Source organism: Haliotis rufescens, unplaced genomic scaffold, assembly GCF_023055435.1.
Source record: "Haliotis rufescens isolate VD_foot unplaced genomic scaffold, xgHalRufe1.0.p SCAF_4, whole genome shotgun sequence".
Classification (NCBI taxonomy): domain Eukaryota; kingdom Metazoa; phylum Mollusca; class Gastropoda; order Lepetellida; family Haliotidae; genus Haliotis; species Haliotis rufescens.
The window spans coordinates 26,601,421-26,624,097 of NW_025964112.1; the positions used below are offsets into that span (position 1 = coordinate 26,601,421).

A 22,677-nucleotide genomic window follows, 5' to 3' on the forward strand; every position below is an offset into this window, starting at 1 on the left:
TAGATATTTTAGAAAGTCATTATCGGGACGTTTTCGATCATATTATTATTCTGTGCCCGACTATAAGCGTTAATAAAACATACTTATCGAGAGATTGGGTAATGAATGACGACGGGGTACACAGAGTTGATCCGGGCGATCGTTTACAAGACTGCCTCCGAGTATGTCACGAAAAATACAAAGGAGAATCGACCCTTTTCGTAATAGACGACTGCAGCGCGAGTAAAGAACTCACCAAAAAGAAAGATATGCTTTCGTATTTAGCATTCTCCGGTCGGCATACTCAACATAGCGTTTGGGTACTTACTCAAAAATACAACTCTGTCCTGAAAGATCTGGAGAACAGACCAAATGGGTAGCGCTGTTTCATTGCAAAGACCGAGATTCGTTCGAGGAATGTTTACGCGAAAATGATGTTATTAATACCAAGGGTGAACGAGATAAAGTCAGAAAACAGTTAGCGGCAACGAAGCACTGTAAACTCGTATTAAAAACCGATCAACCAGCTGCTTATGCAATTGCTTAGCAAAATGTAGCAAATTGTAGCAACTGCTTAGCAAAATTATAGCAAAATGTAGCAAAATTATAGCAAAATGTAGCAAAATATAGCAAAATATAGCAAATTGTAGCAAATTGAACATTAGCGGTTAATATTACATAAAATGTGGTTTGAAATCATCATTCTTTCGCAACAGTTCATTATTACGGGTTGTATTGGATATGTCATATTATATTATGTTAGACTTAAATATCTCCTTATAATTACATTATGGAATGCGACGAACTCATCGAACAAATGCTCAAAGAATCTGAGCCTGATCAACATGTAGATAAATCTTTAGATAAATCTTTAGATAAATCTTTAGATAAACATAGAGAAAGACTCCCGGCTTTGGTAGCCGGTGGAAAATGTTCTCAATATTTGGGAGAAAATTATACCATCGAAAAAATTGATAACATGACCGACGAAGAGATTAAAAAACTGTACGTGCGTTACGAGTCTAGACTGGGAGCTACCATGACTAAAACGATAGGGTCTTCTATATTACAACTATACACAGCCGTAGCTAGTACGTTTCTCCCCATCCCGGCAGAACATCGCCTGTATTTATGCGAATCTCTAGAGAAAGACCCATTCATCGAACACGCTATAAGCTCAGTGAGCTGTGAGTTTTATCATAGATTCGGAATGTTCTTAGCTCCGTTCACCACAGCTTTAATAACGGCTAGGTATTGTCAATTTAAACATACGTGCCCACTTAATAATAATGGAGACTCAAGTGACACCACCACAGATTGTGAACGAAGAACAACAGATTGTGAACACACAACAACAAGTGAATGAGGATGCACAACCTGTGAATGAGAATGTGAATGCACCAGATGTGAATGAGAAAATACTGAAAGCTAGAGTGACAAAGAATCCTTTGAAAATAGCCGCAGGAAGAAAGGGAGGGCTGGCGCGCAAAGCAAAATTAATAAATAATTCAAATATTAATCCGATTAAAACATGGGCACTAGTAGGAGTTGCTGGTATAGCGGCTGTATGGTTCTTTTATAAGACCGGAGAAGAGCCCACGTCACCCCCGCCGCAACAAGAAGTTCAATTAGAGGTTAGTCCTCATATAATGCTATAATAAGCATGACTACTCCAGCTACAGACGATAAAATGTTGGTAAACGCGACGTATCATTCAGCGGTGGTCACCGGCTTGGCCATTGGCTATGCCCGTATGGCTAAAATGATTACTAAAGCCACACCTCCCAAGCTAGATTTAAATGGATATGACATCGGAATGGCCATTCTTGATATTGGATTGGCTATGGCAACGAAGGATATGCTCATCAAACAAGGACTTATCCCGGAAGACATAATGAAGTAATTAAACATTTGAATATTTATATTCATATAAACATTTGAATATTTTATATTATTAAACATGGCAACAATTGCGATGATGGTCGGTGGAGCTGTTGTTAATGCTCTAGCTTTTTCGGGGAGTAATTATTTATTTTCCAGTATGAGGGAATCAAACGCTAAAGAAGTTGAAGAGGAGCGTAAACGACATAATGAAGCTTTAGAACAATACCAAGCAGCCCAGTTGCAATATACGCGGCAGAGAATGAAGAGATTAGACTTTATTCATGAACAACTGATTAAGGAAGGACATTCAATTCAAACGTTTAAGGATGTCGAATATGCCATGCACGAATACTTCCTCGTTTTTTGGAAAAAACTAGACCCAATACCGAGACCAACAATGAGTCAGTTTTATACACCGTCAGAGGAACAAAAGAACCGAGAGATAAAATTTATCATGTTGGGATTGACTGCTGTATTGATTTTCAGCTATACCATGAATACGCAGTGACAGCTGTGGCTATGCATAATCAATATCTCGCCTAGTGTAGATGTGATTTGCATTTAGACAAATGATATGATAGATGTATATACCATGAATAACTGCAAGTTTACACTCATGGGTAAGACTACTCTTTGTAACCGACGCTGTGTTCAAATTTACTGCGGCATACACAATTATTACATCAGGCGCGGACACATAAACTATAAGTGTTCTGAATGCGGGATAGGGGTCAAAGGTCATTATTGTTTATGTGAGAAACACGGTGCTGATAGGGTCAGGAACCAGATTATTTATGCTAGGAAGAGAGATTACATCAATGAGAGGAATAGGTTGGGGAGAATACGTATTTAGATATATGAAAACAACCAATTAGACATTTGTCTCATTTTGCATATACCATTCAACCACAATGGTTTTTGTCAGAGAGTTAAAAGCTATGGCAAAGCAAAGTGGACTGCATGGATATTCTCGTATGAGAAAAGCTGAATTGATTGATTTACTCGGTTTGGAATACAACAGACCCCAGACTGTTAGAGAACTCAAAGTTCGAGCGAGAAACATTTGGCTGAGAGGTTATTCTTGAATGAGAAGAGCTGAATTGATCGCTTTACTAGATAATAATCAACCTAATGATAATGATGATATTGATAATGATGTTGATAATCAACAACAAGAATTAATATTTGTACCCACATCCGCCGACGTTGGTAAATATCTAAGAGGTTGGAAGATGGATATTAATTCCAACATGGATGTTAACGATATTAAGCCCATCATATCGAGTAAAATTAACGAGGAATTAGATGATTTACATAGTATAAAATACCAGCTGACAATTAAAATGACATTGAGTAAAAGTAACACGGACGATAGCACCGAATATACCGAACCATATTTCCGTAGCAATGAAGAAGTTATAACCGAATCCGATACTATAAACTCATCATTAGATACATCAATTCAGAGAATACAGGAAACTTTAGAACGCTGGACTAATAGAGGTTCTGGTTGGGGTGTGGATAAAATCGATAGTTTATATTTAGATATAGCAAATTATATGCCTTTCAAAGGTGGATCTTATATAGATTTACCCCCGAATTATAAGAAGAAAAAAGCCATAATTAACGTAAAAAATAAATCAGATGACTGTTTAAGAATGATGATAAGATCTGCATTGTTCCCCGTAGACAAAAATCCGGATAGACCTTCTAGCTATCCCCAAAACGATGGACTCAACTTCGATGGTATAGACGAACCTACACCAATATCACAAATTGATAAGGTGGAAAAGCAAAATAATTTAGCTATAAATGTTTTCGGACATTCTAAAGGAATTGTTGTACACAGGATAAGCTCCGCTCCGGAACATATCCCCAGAATCAATTCATTTCTGATCGAAAAAGATGGTAAATATCATTATACGTGGATAAAGAGTTTAAACAGGCTATTATACGATCAAACTAAACATAAAGAAAAGAAATATTTCTGCGAAAGATGCCTGCATGGGTACAGCAGACAAGATCTATTAGAAGCGCATAAAGAAGACTGTAGAGGTGTTGGACAGAATGCTATCAGGATCGATATGCCTAAAGAGGGAAAAAATATATTAAAATTTGAACATTATTGTAATCAAATGCCAGTACCGTACGTAATTTACGCTGACTGCGAAGCGCTTATCAAACCCATAGAAAATACCAACCATAATAATCAAGATAGTAGTTTTACGTACAAAACTCAAGAACATATTCCTTGTGGGTTTGGATATACAGTTGTAAGGTATGATGGGAAAACAAACACTCCCGTGATTTACAGAGGTCCCAATGCAGCGGGAAAGTTCCTAGAATATCTACAAAATGAAGAGAGAATAATCAGGGAAAAATTATCGTGTAAGAAACCCATGCGTATGACGAGGGATGATTGGTGGGCTCATAAGAAGTCAAAGATTTGTCACGTTTGTAATAAACCCCTGGATGGGGATTCCGTAAGAGATCATTGTCACGTCACGGGTAATTATCGGGGAGCCGCTCATAACGAGTGTAACTTGAAACTAAAAATGAATTCTCAAACAATACCCATCCCCGTTGTGTTTCATAACCTTAGGGGATACGATTCACATCTCATTATGCAAGCTATCTCAAAGACCGACGGCGGTTTAACGTGCATTCCTAACAATATGGAAAAATACATATCGTTTTCGTTGACTAAACCTATACGTTATAGGGACAAGGATGGGAAATCTAGAACAAAGCAAAGTAATGGGCTTAGATTCATAGACTCCGTACAGTTTCTGTTATCTTCCCTGGACAATTTAGCTAATGCGAACAATCCCCATGACTTCGCGATAACAAATAAATATACCGATAAGATAACACGTCATTTGTTGCCGAGAAAAGGTGTATATCCTTACGAATATATGGATGATTGGTCTAGATTCGAAGAAACTGAATTACCACCCCTCGAATCATTCTATAGTAACTTAACAGAATCTAGAATAACAGATGCCGATTATGAACACGCTCTGACGGTGTGGGATAAATTAGGTTGTAAGAATTTAGGCAATTATCACGATCTGTACTTAAAAACCGATGTACTGTTACTCGCCGATATATTCGAGATATTTAGAAAGACATGTTTAAAACAATACGGCTTGGACCCGGCATGGTACTATTCCAGTCCCGGACTATCGTGGGATGCATTGTTGAAGAAGACCGGCGTAGAACTAAAATTACTCACAGATTACGATATGCACTTGTTTATTGAGAAAGGATTAAGAGGTGGTATATCGATGGCAGCTAAAAGGTATTCTAAGGCTAATAATAAATTAGTGGAAGGATACGATCCGAGTAAACCCGACACGCATATATTATATCTCGATGCTAACAATTTGTACAGATGGGCTATGAGTCAACCTTTACCTACGGGTGGTTTTGAATGGGTCGATAATATTAATGTGAATGATGTCCATAATATCAATGTGAATAAAGGGTACATACTAGAAGTTGACTTGGAATATCCAAGTTCGTTGCATAAAGATCATAACAGTTATCCGCTAGCTCCCGAAAGATTAATGGTTAATAAAGATTGGATGTCGGAATATCAACGCTCCTTGATGGGTAATAGTAGGTTAGCTAACGTAGAAAAACTCGTACCAAATTTGATGGATAAAACAAAATATATAGTTCACTACAGAAATCTCCGGTTATATCTATCGTTAGGTATGAAACTTAAGAAAATACACAGAGTTCTAAAGTTCGATCAAAGCCCTTGGATGGAGCCCTATATAAGGTTGAACACAGATTTAAGAAAGATAGCTACCAGTGATTTCGAAAAGAATCTGTATAAGCTCATGAATAACTCAGTATTTGGTAAAACTATGGAGAATCTAAGGAAGCGTGTTGATGTTAAATTAGTCAGATCTAATGAGGAAGAAAGACTCAGGAAACTTATAGCCAGTCCGGCTTTTAACAGAAGCAAGATATTCGATAACGACTTAGCCGCGTTGCATATGCAGAAGAGTAATATAAAATTCAACAGACCGGTGTACGTCGGTATGAGTATTCTCGACTTGTCAAAACACTTAATGTATGACTTTTATTACAACGAACTTAAGAAGCAATACGGCAATAGATGCGAGGTGTTATATACCGACACAGATTCTTTGTTGATGGAAATACAAACCGAGGATGTGTATAAAGATATGGCAGAAAAAATAGATATGTACGACACGAGCAATTACCCTAAAGATAATCCACTGCACAGCGTTGTAAATAAAAAGGTGTTAGGTAAGATGAAGGATGAATGTGCTGGGACCCCTATAGCGGAGTATGTAGGATTAAGACCTAAGATGTATTCTATAAAGAAGTCCGATAATGGAGAGATAAGAAAAGCTAAGGGCGTTAAGAAGTATGTTGTAAAAAAGCATATCAATACGAACAGTATAAAGAATCATTATTCAACGGTAGAACATTCAAACACGAGATGAACTCTTTAAGAAGTTACAATCATAGGATATATGGATTAAGAATGAACAAGACATCATTATCCCCCTTAGATACAAAGAGATGGATTGATAATGATGGTGTAACTACCTATGCTTATGGTTATGGTGGTAATACCGTACCGTCGGTAACTATGAACAACTCTTCTCGAACAAATGCCCTACCCGGTCCATCTTGAAGATAATAAAGAATAGGCTCTCCTTCTTTCGTAACCAATCGACTAATGTTATACGTCTTAAGGGACCATATGGGATCGGTTGCGCGACGTAGGCCTCCTTCGAGTTCACCGGGCTGGTATAAATATCTTACCCTTACTCTATCCGCAAGTTTTCGTTCTTTGCCTCTCCTCGGTGCTGAAGATTCAGAAGTCACGGATTTCATTTTAATCGCATCGGATGGTTTCTTCCCTATTAATCTCGTTACTTCATTATTCAGCGCTGATACAACGGCTGATAATCGTGTCACCCATTCGGTTGATCTCAATCGCTCGGATTTCATTTCGATCCCATACTGATAGCCAAACAAACGTTCCGCTTATGTCCTGTTAAATCTTTCGACGATAGCTTGACTGCGGTGGGCCTCTCTTTCACCACAGACGATTTCGACATTGTGCTTTGTTAACAGTTTTGTTGTCGATCCCATAAACTCGCGACCGGGATCTACTTGAAATAGCTTAGGCCATTTTAGTGGTCCGCGTTTATATATGCGACTCAGTGCATTAGATACCTCTGTTGATTCTTTCGAGGTTAATGGCTCAGCCTCTTTGTATCGACTAGCCACATCCACTACTGTTAAAGCGTATTTATATACGTTTTGCATTTTACCTTATTGTGGGGAAGAAACAAGAGGTCAGCCTGATGAACTTCATTCGTTGTAAAAATATCAAACTTCTTCCTCGGTATATAACGCGGTGCCGGTAAGTATATTTGCCACAACGCTTGTTTCTTTAACCAATCCTTGGCCACATCTTTAGATACCTTAGCTGCGGTGGCTAATTTTTTTATTGCTCCTACACCTTTCCAATATCCTCGTGGGCTATAGTAAATTTTTATCCATTATTAATTAATATTGATGTTTCGTTTAATACAACTCATGACTATCGTTAAATCGCATAGTCATTTTGGCATAAAAAATGCCACCTGTAGTAGCAGTATAGGTATATGAATCTGGCTCCAGTGGAAGTGAGCCAGAACCATCATTACCTATAAAAATTTATATCATAGACTCCAGGTGGTGGTGAGCTAGAGCCAATTTAGCTGAATCTTATGACTATCGTTGAATCGCATAGTCATTTTGGCATAAAAAATTCCCTCTGTAGTGATGGTGTAGGTATATGAATCCGGCTCCAGTGGAAGTGAGCCAGAACCATCATTACCTGTACTACTGACGGTACAACCCTCTGGGCTGTGGGAGAGAGATCTGCTTGGTATGAGCGTCAAACCCCTTCTGCCTCGCATTTGGTTTCTGTATGTATTTAACAAAAATTAGAACAATAAAATGGAATATGATTGGTTGATACACGATAGGCTGTGCCTTATGGTAACAGGTTAATGAATGGTTAGACAGAGGGGAATACTTAATCCTGTTAATACTGTTTGACTGGCACTAATCTTGTTGACATATTTACTGGGTGCTTTGAAAGAGATTATGGTGTCACTATAGACGAGCTTGTATTGGGGCTAATCCTTAATACACTATTGACGAGCTTGTATGGGGGCTAATTCTTAATGAGTCTAAATTGAAGTAATTGCTGAATGTTATTCTATTATAGGTGATGACAGATTTACTTAAATAAAATAGTTCAAGGTAATCTATAAGACGATGTAGACATATCTTTTGTCTAGGAGATGGGATCTTGATACCTTAGGCAAGCATTTATCTAAAAGCTTCAAATCAATTAACTATGTAGACGTAACTCTTGTCTTATTGAATAGTATGTCTAGGAGATGAGCTCCCATTACCTTAGGCTAGCATCTATCTAAAAAGCTATAACCGAAACTACTGATATTTTATGTATGCATTTTACCTGATGATAAGTATTACTTGCTAAACTATAATTATATGAAATGATGTATAAATGTTACACCATGATAACTCATAAAAGCACTTGTTGTGGATCTAATTATTATAGGAAAACTTAGTATAAATGTTATATCATGATAGTATAATAATAGGATTGAATTGCGTACTTGAGTTCGTATTTATTGACTGGTATTTCCGGTGTTCCCTGCTCGCGCTGATAATGTTTTTTTGTGATTGAGAAAAACATTGTGTCAGTGAAGAAACTTCAGCTTATTAAAATGTAAGTAAGTTACTACGCTCTATCACAGAGTTAGCGCTATATTGATGGGTGCAATAGCAAGGGAACATTGTACTAAGATGTGCAATCCGTATCATGGCATATCGATAAAGAGACCAACGTGTAATGTGTATTATATCGTTGGTCAAGTATCGCGATGCATCGGAATATCGGTGTGTCATTTCACGTTTAGTGTTTGGTCACAGCAAGTGTGCTTGTCAATGTCATACAGGATTCGAAACCAATTTTATCAGCATGGCTGCCACAACATTTGAAATGTAATATAAACTTAGACCATGATGAGGCTTTGTGTTTTTTAGCATACAGTAAGTATGACTGTTACATAAACATTTATGTCTTTGGCATATTTTTAAGTGTGATTTTAATTTCTGATTATGTGATTGTTTGCTGTTTAACGCCGCACTCAGAAATATTCCAGCTATATGACGGCGGTCTCTAAATAATCGAGTCTGGACCAGACAATCCAGTGATTGACATCATGAGCATCGATCCACGTAATTGAGATACAATGACATGTATCAAGCAAGTCAGCGAGCCTGATCAGCTGATCCCTTTTGTTGCCTCTTACAACAAGCATAGTCGCCTTTTACCACGAGCATGGGTTGCTGAAGACCTATCCTACCCCGGATCTTCACAGGTCTGATAATGTGACCTGTGATGTACAAATTCTAGAACATTGGAGCTATGGAGCTTTTTGCCTTTATTTCTATAACTTTACGGTCCACAATCACATTCCCTAATGCCTGTTGTTTTTTGTTCTGGTTTCATTGACACAATAATATTCATTGAGCAAATTGTCAGTATCACTTTTAGTTGTTTTCAATTCAGAATATTTGGTTTTGCTTCACAGCTTTAGTGCTTTGATGCTCAAATTGACCCTCAAAGGAGTTAATCCAGGTAGAGACTTGTTTGAGTTGGACATGTTGGATCACATCTTCACACTTGGATGTTTACATATTAAGTCATTGTATAAGCTTTATGTTTATAGTAAATTGTATGTTTTTTGTTGAATAGGTTTTTACCATCTCTATCTTTTTTAGGTGTTCAGGGCTGTTCAGAAGTCCTCCATGGATCTGCTGAGAGTCATTGAGAGATACCAAGATAGACTCTGTGGTGAGTTTGTTACCTAACATTTACGATGGCATTGTTTTGACAAACACGTTTTTATTGCAAATGTAGGGATTGTGTATGCACTGGTAATGTGCTTCATTCTGATTCGCTTTATAGACGGGGTATATAAATTAGCATTGATTTTGAAGGCTTGTTCAGGGGGGTTACCTTATACGTGGGGACGCTTTATAGACAGTGATATAGGATATGTAAGGGCAACTTACAGGTCCCATTTCTGTCAGTATTGTTTATGTATGGGCAACTTCCAGGTCCCATCTGGCTCAGTATTGTTTATGTGTGGTCAACTTACAGGTCCGTTCTGGGTCAGTATTGTTTATGTAAGGGCAACTTTCAGCTCCTTTCTGGGTCAGTATCGTTTATGTAAGGGCAACTTCCAGGGCCACTCTGTGTCATTATTGTTTATGAAGGGCAACTTCCAGGTCCCATCTGGCTCAGTATTGTTTATATTAGGGCAACTTATAGGTCCAATCTGAGTCAGTATTGTATAGGCAACTTACAGGTCCTGATTGTGTCAGTATTGTTTATGTGTGGTCAACTTACAGCTCCGGTCTGGGTCAGTATTGTTTATGTTAGGGTAACTTACAGGTCCTGATTGTGTCAGTATTGTTTATGTATGGACAACTTACAGCTCCAGTCTGGGTCAGTATTGTTTATGTAAGGGCAACTTACAGGTCCCGATTGCGTCAGTATTGTTTATGTGTGGTCAACTTGCGGCTCCACTCTGGGTCAGTATTGTTTATGTAAGGGCAACTTATAGGGCCACTCTGTGTCAGTATTGTTTATGTATGGACAACTTACAGCTCCGGTCTGGGTCAGTATTGTTTATGTAAGGGCAACTTACAGGTCCCGATTGCGTCAGTATTGTTTATGTGTGGTCAACTTACAGCTCCGGTCTGGGTCAGTATTGTTTATGTTAGGGTAACTTACAGGTCCTGATTGTGTCAGTATTGTTTATGTATGGACAACTTACAGCTCCAGTCTGGGTCAGTATTGTTTATGTAAGGGCAACTTACAGGTCCCGATTGCGTCAGTATTGTTTATGTGTGGTCAACTTGCGGCTCCACTCTGGGGCAGTATTGTTTATGTAAGGGCAACTTATAGGGCCACTCTGTGTCAGTATTGTTTATGTATGGACAACTTACAGCTCCGGTCTGGGTCAGTATTGTTTATGTAAGGGCAACTTACAGGTCCCGATTGCGTCAGTATTGTTTATGTGTGGTCAACTTGCGGCTCCACTCTGGGTCAGTATTGTTTATGTAAGGGCAACTTATAGGGCCGTTCTGTGTCAGTATTGTTTATGTATAGGCAATTTATAGGATATAAGGATATATAGTCATCATGTGATCTGTCTGTCCATTCGTTCATCCACCTGTCAATCCTGTTTCAGGAGCAGAGCTTGTAAATTTTGAAAGATTTTCACTCAAACTTTGTACATGTATCAACCAGGGGCTGAAGTGGTGCCTTTTTCTATTGGGGGGGGGGGGGGGGGGGCTGGGGGGGGGATTGACATCTTCTGATTGCTCTTTTTAGTATTTGGTTAACATTTAGAGAAATTGTCTTTGTTTGTTTGTTATTTAACACTGTTCTCAGCACTATTCCAGCTTTATGATGGCAGTGAGAAATTGTCATGTAATGTTCTGAAAACTGTCTTACATTCTCCTTACTTTTTACAAGTGGAAGCCAAATTACTCATTGTGCCTGATATCTGACTAATTATCTGAATGAGAGAAATTGTCATGCAATGTCATTCAGATAATTAGTCAGATATCAGGCTCAATAGGTAATTTGGCTTCCACTTGTAAAAAGTAAGGAGAATGTCAGACAGTTTTCAGAAGGTTTTCTGAAGATGAGTGTTCTTTGTACTACCTATGTTGTGCAGCTGTGTCTCAAGAGGAGAATGCAATGGGTCGGTTCTTGAAAGCTCAGACCAGCCATGACAAGACTCGTGCTGGGAAGATGATGGCTGCTGTTGGCAAGTCACAGAGCTTTGCAGCACAGCAGAGGTGAGATGAACTTCAGAATGTTCGCAGTTATATGGCCGAAATAAAAGGAATTGGAAAAAAGAAGAAGAATACTATCCTGCTGAGACAATACGTAATTTACTAAATCATAGGGCAGTTTTCCCTGTCAACTTTCTGTCACTTAATAAGATTATATGACTATTTCATTTAAGACTGCCCCTGTGATCTTGTGGTAGTGCATCCCCGGGAGACCAGAAGGTCAGGGTTTCGATCCCTGGCTGCGTCATACCAGAAAATGTTAAATGAGGATACTTGTTGTTACCCTGCCTGGCGGTCGGCATTAAGGGGCTGAAACAAGGACCAGTCGGGTCAGAGACAGTATACTATCACAAGACCAAGGAGCGTCCATTCCAATTTGGAATGAACGTTGGATTGCTTTGGAAAGATCGCTCATTCCAACCTTTCCCAAGCTTGGAAGGATCGATCTTTACGGAAAATCCAAAATTGGATTGGCAACATTTCCAAACATATTTCAAACACAGGAAATGTTTGGAATGACTTGGAATGGTTTGGAATTGTTTGGAATTGTTTGGAAGTATGGTTAGAAGGGACAAGTTAAAATATGTTTTATTAGTAATTTGAACAATCAAAAGACTATGAATTATTTATTGAGTTTAAACTATATATAATAATTAATAAACTTATCTCAAACATTCACTACTTGTCGTTCGTTCGTTCGGAGATTTAATGTGCGCTTTCCGCATGTAATAATTTACTTTTAGCGTATCTCGCACACGGGGAAGCACTTATTCTAAATAGGAAAAAAAGTGTAATGAATAGATAAGAAGTGGGACCCAAAAAAATGTAAATGAAGTAAACCTAAAAATTTAATCTAGGGAGGTGGGTTTGGCTGGGTGGGGTGAGGGTAGTAAAAGGATAATAATAATGTGGAAAAGTTTGGGCTTGGGGAGGGGGGGGGGGGGGGGGGGTGTCAAGCGTGGGAAGGCACGGCGTCGGCGAGCTGGTGTGGCGAGTTACTGCTTCTTCCTAGACAGGAGCCTCCTGGCTAGGTCGAGCTCTCCGGGAGGAAGAGCTCGGAACAGTGCGGTGGTGAGGCGGGCGGCGGCGTTTGTGATGAAGAGTGGACTGACTGGGAGATCAGTCAACCAGGAATTCCGAGAGATCCTGGTAGCTGTGAATCTCGTGCTCAAATCTTTCTTCACCCCAGTACTGCACCAGCACCAAGGGTGGGCACGGGCGGTTGCTGGGATAGATCTTGCCGCTCTCATTCTGGTAGCAGGGGTTAGGGTGGACCTTGTGCTGTTCCACAATGAGATCTGCCTGCTGTGCAAGATTGGCACGGACGTCTACCTCAACATCTTGTTAAATGACAGAAATTCCTTTAGTTAAATTTGCTCATGATTTGGTCTTTTCGTGGTAAATAGTGCCAAAATACTTAATTATTTACTTTCATGTCATTACTAATCTGACATAAGGTCAAAAGTTGTACAATGTTTAACAGATATGATTATGACATGTTGTATCCAAACATATCCAAAAAAATCCAAAAATATCAAACAAATCCAATCAAATCCAAACAAATCCAAACAAATCCAAGCTTGGAAATATGACCTTGACAAATTTTGGAATGGTCATATTTCCATTTGGAATGGTGGTATTTCCAAGTTTTGGATTGTCTGGAATGGATGATATTTTGTCCAGTGTATGTCTGAGTAGGGTATTCATGTTAAGGTGCGGCATGGTATGTCGGTGGGCACGCACGCACGCCTGAAGCTCAAGAAAGCTGCCTTCTGATTGGCTAATGTTGATTTCTTGTCAGTCATTCATTGGTCGGTCAAAATTCGCGAAAGGTCGTTCTGATGTGACCCATAATGGAATGTCCTCAGATTTTTGTTTAGCTGTAGCGAGAACTAAGATCTGATTTTTAAGAGATTGGATATATTCCACATGAATGTGTGGATAAGTGCCAAATGATCGGCTGGAAACTAGGTAGACAACCGAGAATCCCCCAACAAGTGAGTGGTAATTAATGAAAATGGGAACATCATGTTAGATTATGTTCCAGTATACTATATGACATGCTGCACATAGTTATGAGTGCTAAAAATAACGACTAGTATTCACTGCACCTACATGGCAAAAGAGACATTATGGTGATGGAGACTGGCTTTACTGACTTTACAAGAAAAACATGGTAAGATGATTTGAATATTACGAATGTGTGTTGAAGGAATCTACTGAGTACACAAACATGAATATTATTACAACCTGAGAATATGTGAATAGCTATTGACAGGCAACATGTGTATGAATGTGGCCTAACAATGGGCGCCATGGAGCCTTACCATGGCGTGAGTTTACACAGACCTTATGGTAACAAGGGTAACATGTAAGGTTCATGATCAGTTTATCAAGAAAACATGCAGGATGTCTTGGTCCTTAATGGTCCCCCAGCACAAGACTTCCTGAGAGGACCTTCATAAAATAATAGTCAGGAGTCTATGGGTGTTGGCCATAGTGTTTTTGGATGTTTGGATATACCGTGTATAGCACTGGGATGACCATCATCCTGATGTCTGGATCATGTGATCTGGAATGTTGGCGCTCACTGCTGATGTTGCTGCCCCGATTCAAAATAAGTATCCATTATACACATCATGGATGTAGCCAACTGAAGTTGTTGAATGAAAAATGATCAAGAAAGCGCTGCACCATTGGGTGCCACAAATAAAGGTGTGTCGGGTTGGCAGGTAGATTGCATCCGCCAGATCAGGTAGTGCCACATGCTCATAACTGGACAGATGTTGTCTATTCTGTTAATGGTCAGGGTGATGCCTTGATGGAACGGGTCAGTTTTGGATGATTTCAATGTCAGATCAAACTAAGACAGATCACTTGGAAATTTAACTGAACTAATGCATAGGTGGAAATGAGGAGTAAACTTGTCACAGGTAAATTCTCTGCATCTAAAAAATGCAATGAATGCTGCTTTCATCAGTAGGATGATGTTTGTCTGAAATCGACCCCGATGCAATTCATGACACAAATTATTGAGCACTTCGTTTGTGTTTGGTAACCGACTCGACTAGAAGGTCCTTGGTCTTTTTTGATGGCCCGGACGATGGCTAGTACATCTCCAGAGATCCATGGGTTGTTGGTACCTGCTCTCAGGTACATGAATCTGATGCCACATAGATAGGACAGTTGTAGGGTGTCCTCTGTCAAGGGTGGGAGGTTAGTAGACCATGATGTTCCACACAGAGTCGTAAAGGTGATGTACGCCTCAAAACCAAACTGATATACCTTGTAGGTCTTTTCGGACAGTGTGCTGTCCCACAGTTGATGTAAGTTCCGCTCTGTTGTCTGCCTCAGGGGAACATCAGCACATTCATGGGCAGGCATGCGGTTGGCGATGAATGGGCTATCGGCCTCAACAGTAATAAACATTGAGACTCCATTCCAGTTGTGTAAGAATGCCCTCCTCAAATTAAAGTCAATTTTGCATTCAGACCCTGTCCCGCAAGTTCGGAATGAGCCATCAAGAGTAATACCTAAATACTCCAGGCATGTAGGTGGTCCTTCCGTCTTGTGGGCTGCTAGGGGAATGCCAAGATCTTGAAACATCCGCAGAAGTGATGATATTGTTTGAGTGCCTGTTGAGTTTGAGTTTGTGTTGGCAAAACATATGAAATCATGTAACAGGTGGTGGATATGTTTGATATCATAATAATGTTGTGCTATCCAACAGATGGCTTGTGAAAGCTGATAAAAAAAATTTATGTTGGATCTACAACCAAAACCAACCTGGTGAAGTAATATCATTGACCTTGCCATATGAGCCTATGTAGGTGCCACAGTGATGCATGTATTGGGACTAATTTGAAACCGTCTGTGATATCTGTTTTGTACGTGAGAGTACCTCTTCCTAGCTATGATCTATCCTGACGTAGGTGAGCGAATATCTGTCTTTGTCAATTAGTGTGCTTAAACTGGAGTTTTTCTCATCTTCAAGTGCCGTAGACATGTGTGTTTTCGTGCCCGTTCCTAAAATCCTTTGACAAGGATGAGTTGGTTCCTCTGTGGAAAAGAAGTTACTCCAGGGATGGCGGTGTAATCATTGATTATGCACATTGAAAGGGATTATTTGAAAGTTGTTGCTGAAATACATGTAGAAATAGTGGAATGTTGCCAAGTTCTTTTTGTAACTATACGAATCCAAAGCCCAAATGGAACAGAATGGATGTTCTACCTGCATCACCAAGTGATTTTAGCATTTTATAAGTCAGTTCCAGTATTTGCAACATGCATGGCTGTACTGTACGAGTATTTCACAAGGCGTCTTAAAAGGTATAAATGCACCTATGCTTTCAATATCAGGGAGTATTTGTTTCAAAAAATGAATAGTTGTCAATATAATGAAATTATAACACAATATAAACAAACACAACATGCTATTTTTAATGGTATATTTACTCCTTAATATTCCAAGATGTTTTAAATCTATAAATACGGTTTTGTAATGAGTTCACACCAAGTCCACGTTCCACGCCCTTATAACGGTGTTGTATTACAACATCAGAATCATCAACAAGAGTATTTCAGCATGTATGTTTTAGCTAGCAATGTCAGATAAATTATTGTTTGACAAGTTATCTTAATGTCCAGTTATTCCTGAATCCAGATGATGTAATGATCATCCATGTGTAGCCAGGAAAAGGATACATATGTAAACAGTGCGAATACTGCCATGAACGCATCATGAAATAATTCATGCAGATATAATTTCTCGTTTCTGCAAATTTACGCATTTCAGGATGTGTCATATAAACTAATGGGCACTTACGGTGCTTCAGCTTCCTGCACGATATCCCAGCAGGATTAATGCCATCACTTTAGCTGGTGGTTGTGCACAATACTACCCAATATTAATAAAATGCTCAGCAGTCAGTTGTTTTAAAGGATGTTCCTTATTATGAGTGAGTGAGTTAATATTTAACGTCACATCGGCAGTATTTCAGCCATATCGTGACGATCCTTATTATGATAGGCATTACGTGTCATACACGGGACAATAATTTTAAGATGCTTTGACCTCCTAAATTTAGAAACAAGCAATTCGTTATTCACGTACATATTTAAAACATGTGATGCAAACCAATTTCTTTCAAGTAGGTAAGGCTGTGATGCACTTAGTAATATTTCAAGTTGAATATTGGCAATCTATAAATAGCCAGACCAGATTATTCCAGACAACCCAAGAATATTTTAATGAGTATGGGTCTTTGCATATGTCATAGACGATCAATCGACTTTTGTTAGAGGACAATAATTCTTACAAAATGTCTAGTAAGTGTGATTGAAGCCAAAATACAGGATTTAATAGAGGTAGTATTCTTGGAATTATTAACAATGATAACTATTGTTTGCTATTTTGGAACTTTTCACAAGAAACAAACAAACATTGATACAACTTTATTGACATTCACAGTAATATTGATTGATAGAAGGTAATGCAAGCTTTTTCACGATTTGCATACTAATTTTACAATATGCTAGTCTGCAGTTCTTATGTATGTCGGTCTGTTATATAACTGTCATGAACTTATGATATATTCAAAACAGTGTCCCTGTATATTCATGTTACAACTGCGTTCCGCTGTGCAAATTTATTACGTAACGTAAAATACATTAATAATGTTTTAATGAAGCAAGGTGTTTTTTCATTGAAGACAAATGTGGGAGAACAAGTAATTACTTAAGGAATTACTTTTCTCAACATGGACAGTAGGCTACCTGTCATTCTACTTTGAGTATCAGCTGACATTGATTTACGTGACTGGAAATGTGAGAAATGTCCGGCAGCAGTGTTCACTGTGAAAAGGAAAGCACCCTCATTAAAGCCGTGAGATTAACTGCCCTTGACATGTACATAAGGTCACTGTCGGACATTTCAAAAGTTTATCAACTTGCAACTGACATGTTCCTGATGAAAGAGTAAGTTGTTCAAACTAATATTTAAAGTTGTTTTCTCTTTTAGTAACGAATTAGTTTTAGAGAATGTGTTAGCTGGGACAAAATGGCTCACTCCTTGATGAAGTAATGATTGTGTATTTGGAGCAGGACACGTTGCTAATGTTTCCAATTCTTCCAATTCTTGTTCTTTATTAGATATATTAATTGTCCGACCGAACATATTCTGTGCTCTTTGCACTATAATTGAAGTAGTGTAGACATCGGGATGCACTTGTAGGGCTTTGTCTTGCCACATATTGACATCAATGCAATTCTGTGAAATTAATTAGGGTCAGACACCGAAGAATATTGAATAGAGACGCGCATATCGTGTTTTTGTTTTAACAGTTTATAAACTACATTTATGAATTTTTAGCGTTTGATGCACAATCAACATGTCCAGTCTCATTAACCACACAACCAGTCATCGTGATGTTGAGGCCAATGAGACTTGTTTGGGAAGGACAGTAGGGTGAACTAGTGAAGGGTTAATTAGTGTTGATTCGGCTGTACTGTCAACATATGGCCAATGAAACCTTGTGTAATGTACTAAAATAGACGTGATGCTATATTTAGAAAGGGCTATCCCAGTTTTGGCCGGACTTGTTGGCTTAGGTCTGTTATCGACCTGTTATGCATTACGTTTAAGGATGTGATGCCCCTTGGTTGTATTTTCCTCTGTTTTCATTTCTGTGTGTTTTAATTTACATTTTCAAAGTAGGCAATCGTTCTGGAAGAAGAAGATGTTTCTCTTTCAAGTTTTCTGTTTTCTGTCACAATCAGCATTACAGAAAAAAATACGCAAAAGAAATTTTGTTTCATTGAAAGTGCACCCTCATGGGTGTAGATGCCTTGACAATCAGAAATATGACAGGATGTTAATCCCCTGGATGCCAGAGGGACATATATGTCCCTTCTCTTTGAAGTTGAATAAAATTCAACATACACACAAAGAAAAAGGTTAAGCACACCCCTATTTCTGAACCATGGACAAATGGCATGGGATGACTGACCACAGGAGCTGGGCGATACCAATGTCATCGGATAGAACAAACATTTGACAACAAATAAAGAAGATATTGGTGAGTTGTGATAGAAATTTACTGACAAAAACATCATGGTAACATCGGTACTGTTTTTGACCTTAGGCGATACCTCACAAAAGTATGGACCTGCACGATTAAGTTAACGAGTTACTTTGTTTCATGTGAAAATGTTCCTTAAAGTCTCTACTCGACATAACACGTGAAACAGATCAGTAGCGGGTATAATTGCCACTTGCCTGGATGACGCATTCCACCCTACGTCTCATGCCTCCAGTCAGACGTTGGATAGGTTGATGGGTCAACAACAAACACTCCTGATGTAATGCTGCTTGCAATTGGCGTAAATCTTGTACAGGAGGATCTCGTGCCTCTATGCGTCGCCCCAGAATATCCCAAACATATTCAAAGGGGTTCAACTCTGGACTCATTGCTGGCCAGGGTAGAGTCATTATTGCATTGGCCCTCATGTAAACCATATCTGCATGTAAAAATGAGGCCTGGCATTGTCATCCATGTACTGAGGTCGATTAGCAAGAGGGTTGTTGTCAAAATGAGGAACGACGTCTGGCCTCAAAACGTCCCGGATGTACTGAGCCCCTGTTAAGTTGTCCCTTATGGTGACCAAATCCAACCTGCAATCATGATTGATACGCACCTAAACCATTACCTAGCCCCCAACATATGTAACAGTCGGTTTAATGTTCCTGGGGGTGTAGGCCGTGTTCCGGTGCCTCCAAACTCTCATTCTTCCATCAGTGACATGGAGCAGAAATCGACTTTCGTCTGACCAATGGATCCGTCTCCAAGTTCTCAGATTCCAATTCTGTCACCCAATACACCATGCTAAACGAGCAGCTTTGTGGTGATCTCTCAACAAAGGACGCTTTATGACTCGTCTAGCCCTCAGTCCTGCTGCTTCAGCCGGTTCCTGACAGTTCTGGTGCTGAAACGACTATTGGGCAACCACAGCTGATTCAGATGAGTACTTGTTAAAAAGGATTCTCGGCATATGAGACGAAGAAGGTCCCTGTCTTCGCGATGTGTTGTCACAGGAGGTCTTCCGGATCTGGGACGGTCTTGTACATCAGCGGTCTGAGCATGTTTCTCAACAAAATGGCTTACGACAATGTGATAATACCCCAAATTCCGACCAATGGCATTACAAGACATTCCTGTGTTATGCATGCCGATTATTTGCCATCTTGTGGCGTTTGATAATTGCCTTCGTGCCATTGTCACACAATGTTTAAAACCGAACTTAAGAAAGTAATTTTAACGTTTTGATATACTGCTTTTAGAGATACTCAAGGATAGGCATACCATGCATGGCACGTGAGCTTTCGTCACGCATGATTGATTACATCATAATTCTTCCCGTAATGATATCTTTCATGACTGTTACAAATATTTTGACCAAACAATAATGAAATATATTAGGGTGTGCTTAACTATTTTCTTTGTATATACACCACGCACACAAATACACTTGAGAAATTCCCTGTTCTGTGATATCATCCACTGTCTTTATAGGAAGAGCAAATTTACTGAAAAAAACTTCTGAAAATTAGGTACATAGTCTATCTCGCCATTTTTTACACATTACCTAATCACCATTCACAGTGTTATTTACAGTATGTTTTGAAATTAAAAAATTATTTATTTGAAGAAATGGGTTTCAAAAATAGCATATTAGTCATCGTAGGCATCCATCTGTCTTTATTCCAAAATGTTGCCGATAAAAACCCAATAATCAATTTGAAAGTTTTAGAAAATACCGAAAACATGAATGTTGAAGTGAACTTTTGCCATTTTGAATAGTGTTTACATAATCACGTTTTACGTATGCTGGTTATGATACGCCTTGTACATCACGTATGAACCTCAAACTCAACTGTGATACATATAGTCTGGAAGTTAATTTAAGGTACCGACGTTTACTACAATATCTGAAAAACTATTGGACCTACTCCAGTCAAAGTTGGTATGAGATTATTAAACAGTCATACATAACTGGATATTACATTTAAAGACAATCGGTGAATGAATAAAAAATCTGTCTATTTAGCTACAGTGCCGTGCCAGTTATATTCGTACGATCCAAAATGGCTGCCGTTTGTTTACATATCGACTCGCTTTTACAGAGCGTCATTTATTAATGAAAAAATTATCTACATACCTTAATACTTGGTAAGATGCCCTTTCATAGTCAGAACTTCAGATATCCGGCGTGGAATAGCTTCATAAAGGCCACGAATAAAGTCTAGCTCAATGTCCCGCCAAGTGATATGGATCGCTTCAAACAGCTGATCTTGGTTAGTGATGTCGTTTTACGGTGACCTGTAGTTTTTTCTTTAGTTTTAGCCAAACATTTTCTAAAACATTTAAATCCGGTGATTGTGCTGACCAATCCATCGTGTTTATGGCATTGTCGGCAATGAATGTTTTCACAATATTTGCCGTATGAACGGGCGCGTTGTTGTCTTGAAATATATAGTTATTGTCTGGAAAATGTCTACAAATTACTGGCCACAAATTGTTGTCCACAATTTCTATGTATTTCTGGGCATTTATGTTACCATTTACACGCACCAAAGTCCCCACACCATGATAACTGATTCTCCCCCACACCATCAAACTCAACATCCTGGTTTCGAGGGGGACACACGCACTCGGGTCGATCGGCTTCATTTTCCTTTCTCCAAATGTATACATGATTATTATTTCCAATAACCACCTAACTCTCATCAGTAAAGATTACATTCTTCCAAAAATCATTAACAGTTTTTTTTCCTCATACTCCAACACCACAAGACACGTTTTCTTCTGTTCACCTCCCTAACAACCATCTTTTTTTTCGTGATGCGCCTGTAAAATCCTTCTCGGTGTAATTCCCTTTGAATTGTTCTTTTCGAGACAGGTTGGTCTCTCACCGAATTGAAATTACCAGTGATGTCCTTCAAAGGTCTCTGTCTATTATTTTTAACGAGTCTGATCTCTGTCTGACAACTTTTTTTGTCTAGCTTGTCTCGGGATGTTTTCTACCAAACCCGTTCGCTGAACTTTAGCAAAAATACTACCCAAAGTAGACTTGGGAACCCCCCAACAGGTCAGTAATCGCTTGATAACTTTTCCCCTCTTCTTTTAACTTTAACGCTATTCTTTTCACATCACTACTCAATTCCTTAGATTTTCTCCCCATGTTTGCACTGATTATCGTATGTTTTGATCAAAACAGCAGACGACACTTTGAAGGACATCACGTGACGGTCACGTGATCAAACGGACGTCATGTCAAATTTAACATGGTTCCGAGCATCATTGACGCTACGCGAAACATTTTTGTGCTCGTAAAATATTTGACGGTTATAAACCATTATGGATCGTACGAATATAACTAGCACGGCACTGTATCACTATATTTCATCAACAACCAGACCTGTTCGTCACGGGTTGAACGAGCATTCATTGTAACAGCCATCTGCATAATGCTACCCCTGCGTCACAGCGCCATATGACACAGTTCAACTCGAAAGGTTCCACGGGAATCACGCACGCACGAATACGGTCTTAGCGTTGGGCGTCTCAAGCTGTTATTTAATAATATTTATCCAATTATTTTTGCATTCTTTTTCAGGTCAGTGTTATTGACTTGAATGTATCCTTCCTTGCCACATTATTATATTTCATGCATCATGTTATTAGGTGTAATATATCATACGTAATTATTCATTTAGACAAATCATTGCTTTATGGTTTCGAAGAAAATAATTTAATATTTTCGTAGATGATTTGATACTTTCGGGGCTGTTTAGGATGAAAGAGA

General features: G+C 38.9%; 1 protein-coding gene across 2 annotated transcripts in view; it reads left to right on the forward strand.

Annotated features, from left to right (window-relative positions):
* The window catches only part of LOC124115107 (islet cell autoantigen 1-like), a 353,911-nt gene that overhangs the window by 107,380 nt on the left and 223,854 nt on the right, over window positions 1–22,677 (forward strand). For both annotated transcript variants that reach the window (XM_046475926.2, XM_046475927.2), the window contains exons 4-5: window positions 9,724–9,796; window positions 11,694–11,817. In XM_046475926.2, the coding sequence (XP_046331882.1) occupies window positions 9,724–9,796; window positions 11,694–11,817 (197 nt within the window). The remainder of the gene's footprint in view (window positions 1–9,723; window positions 9,797–11,693; window positions 11,818–22,677) is intronic.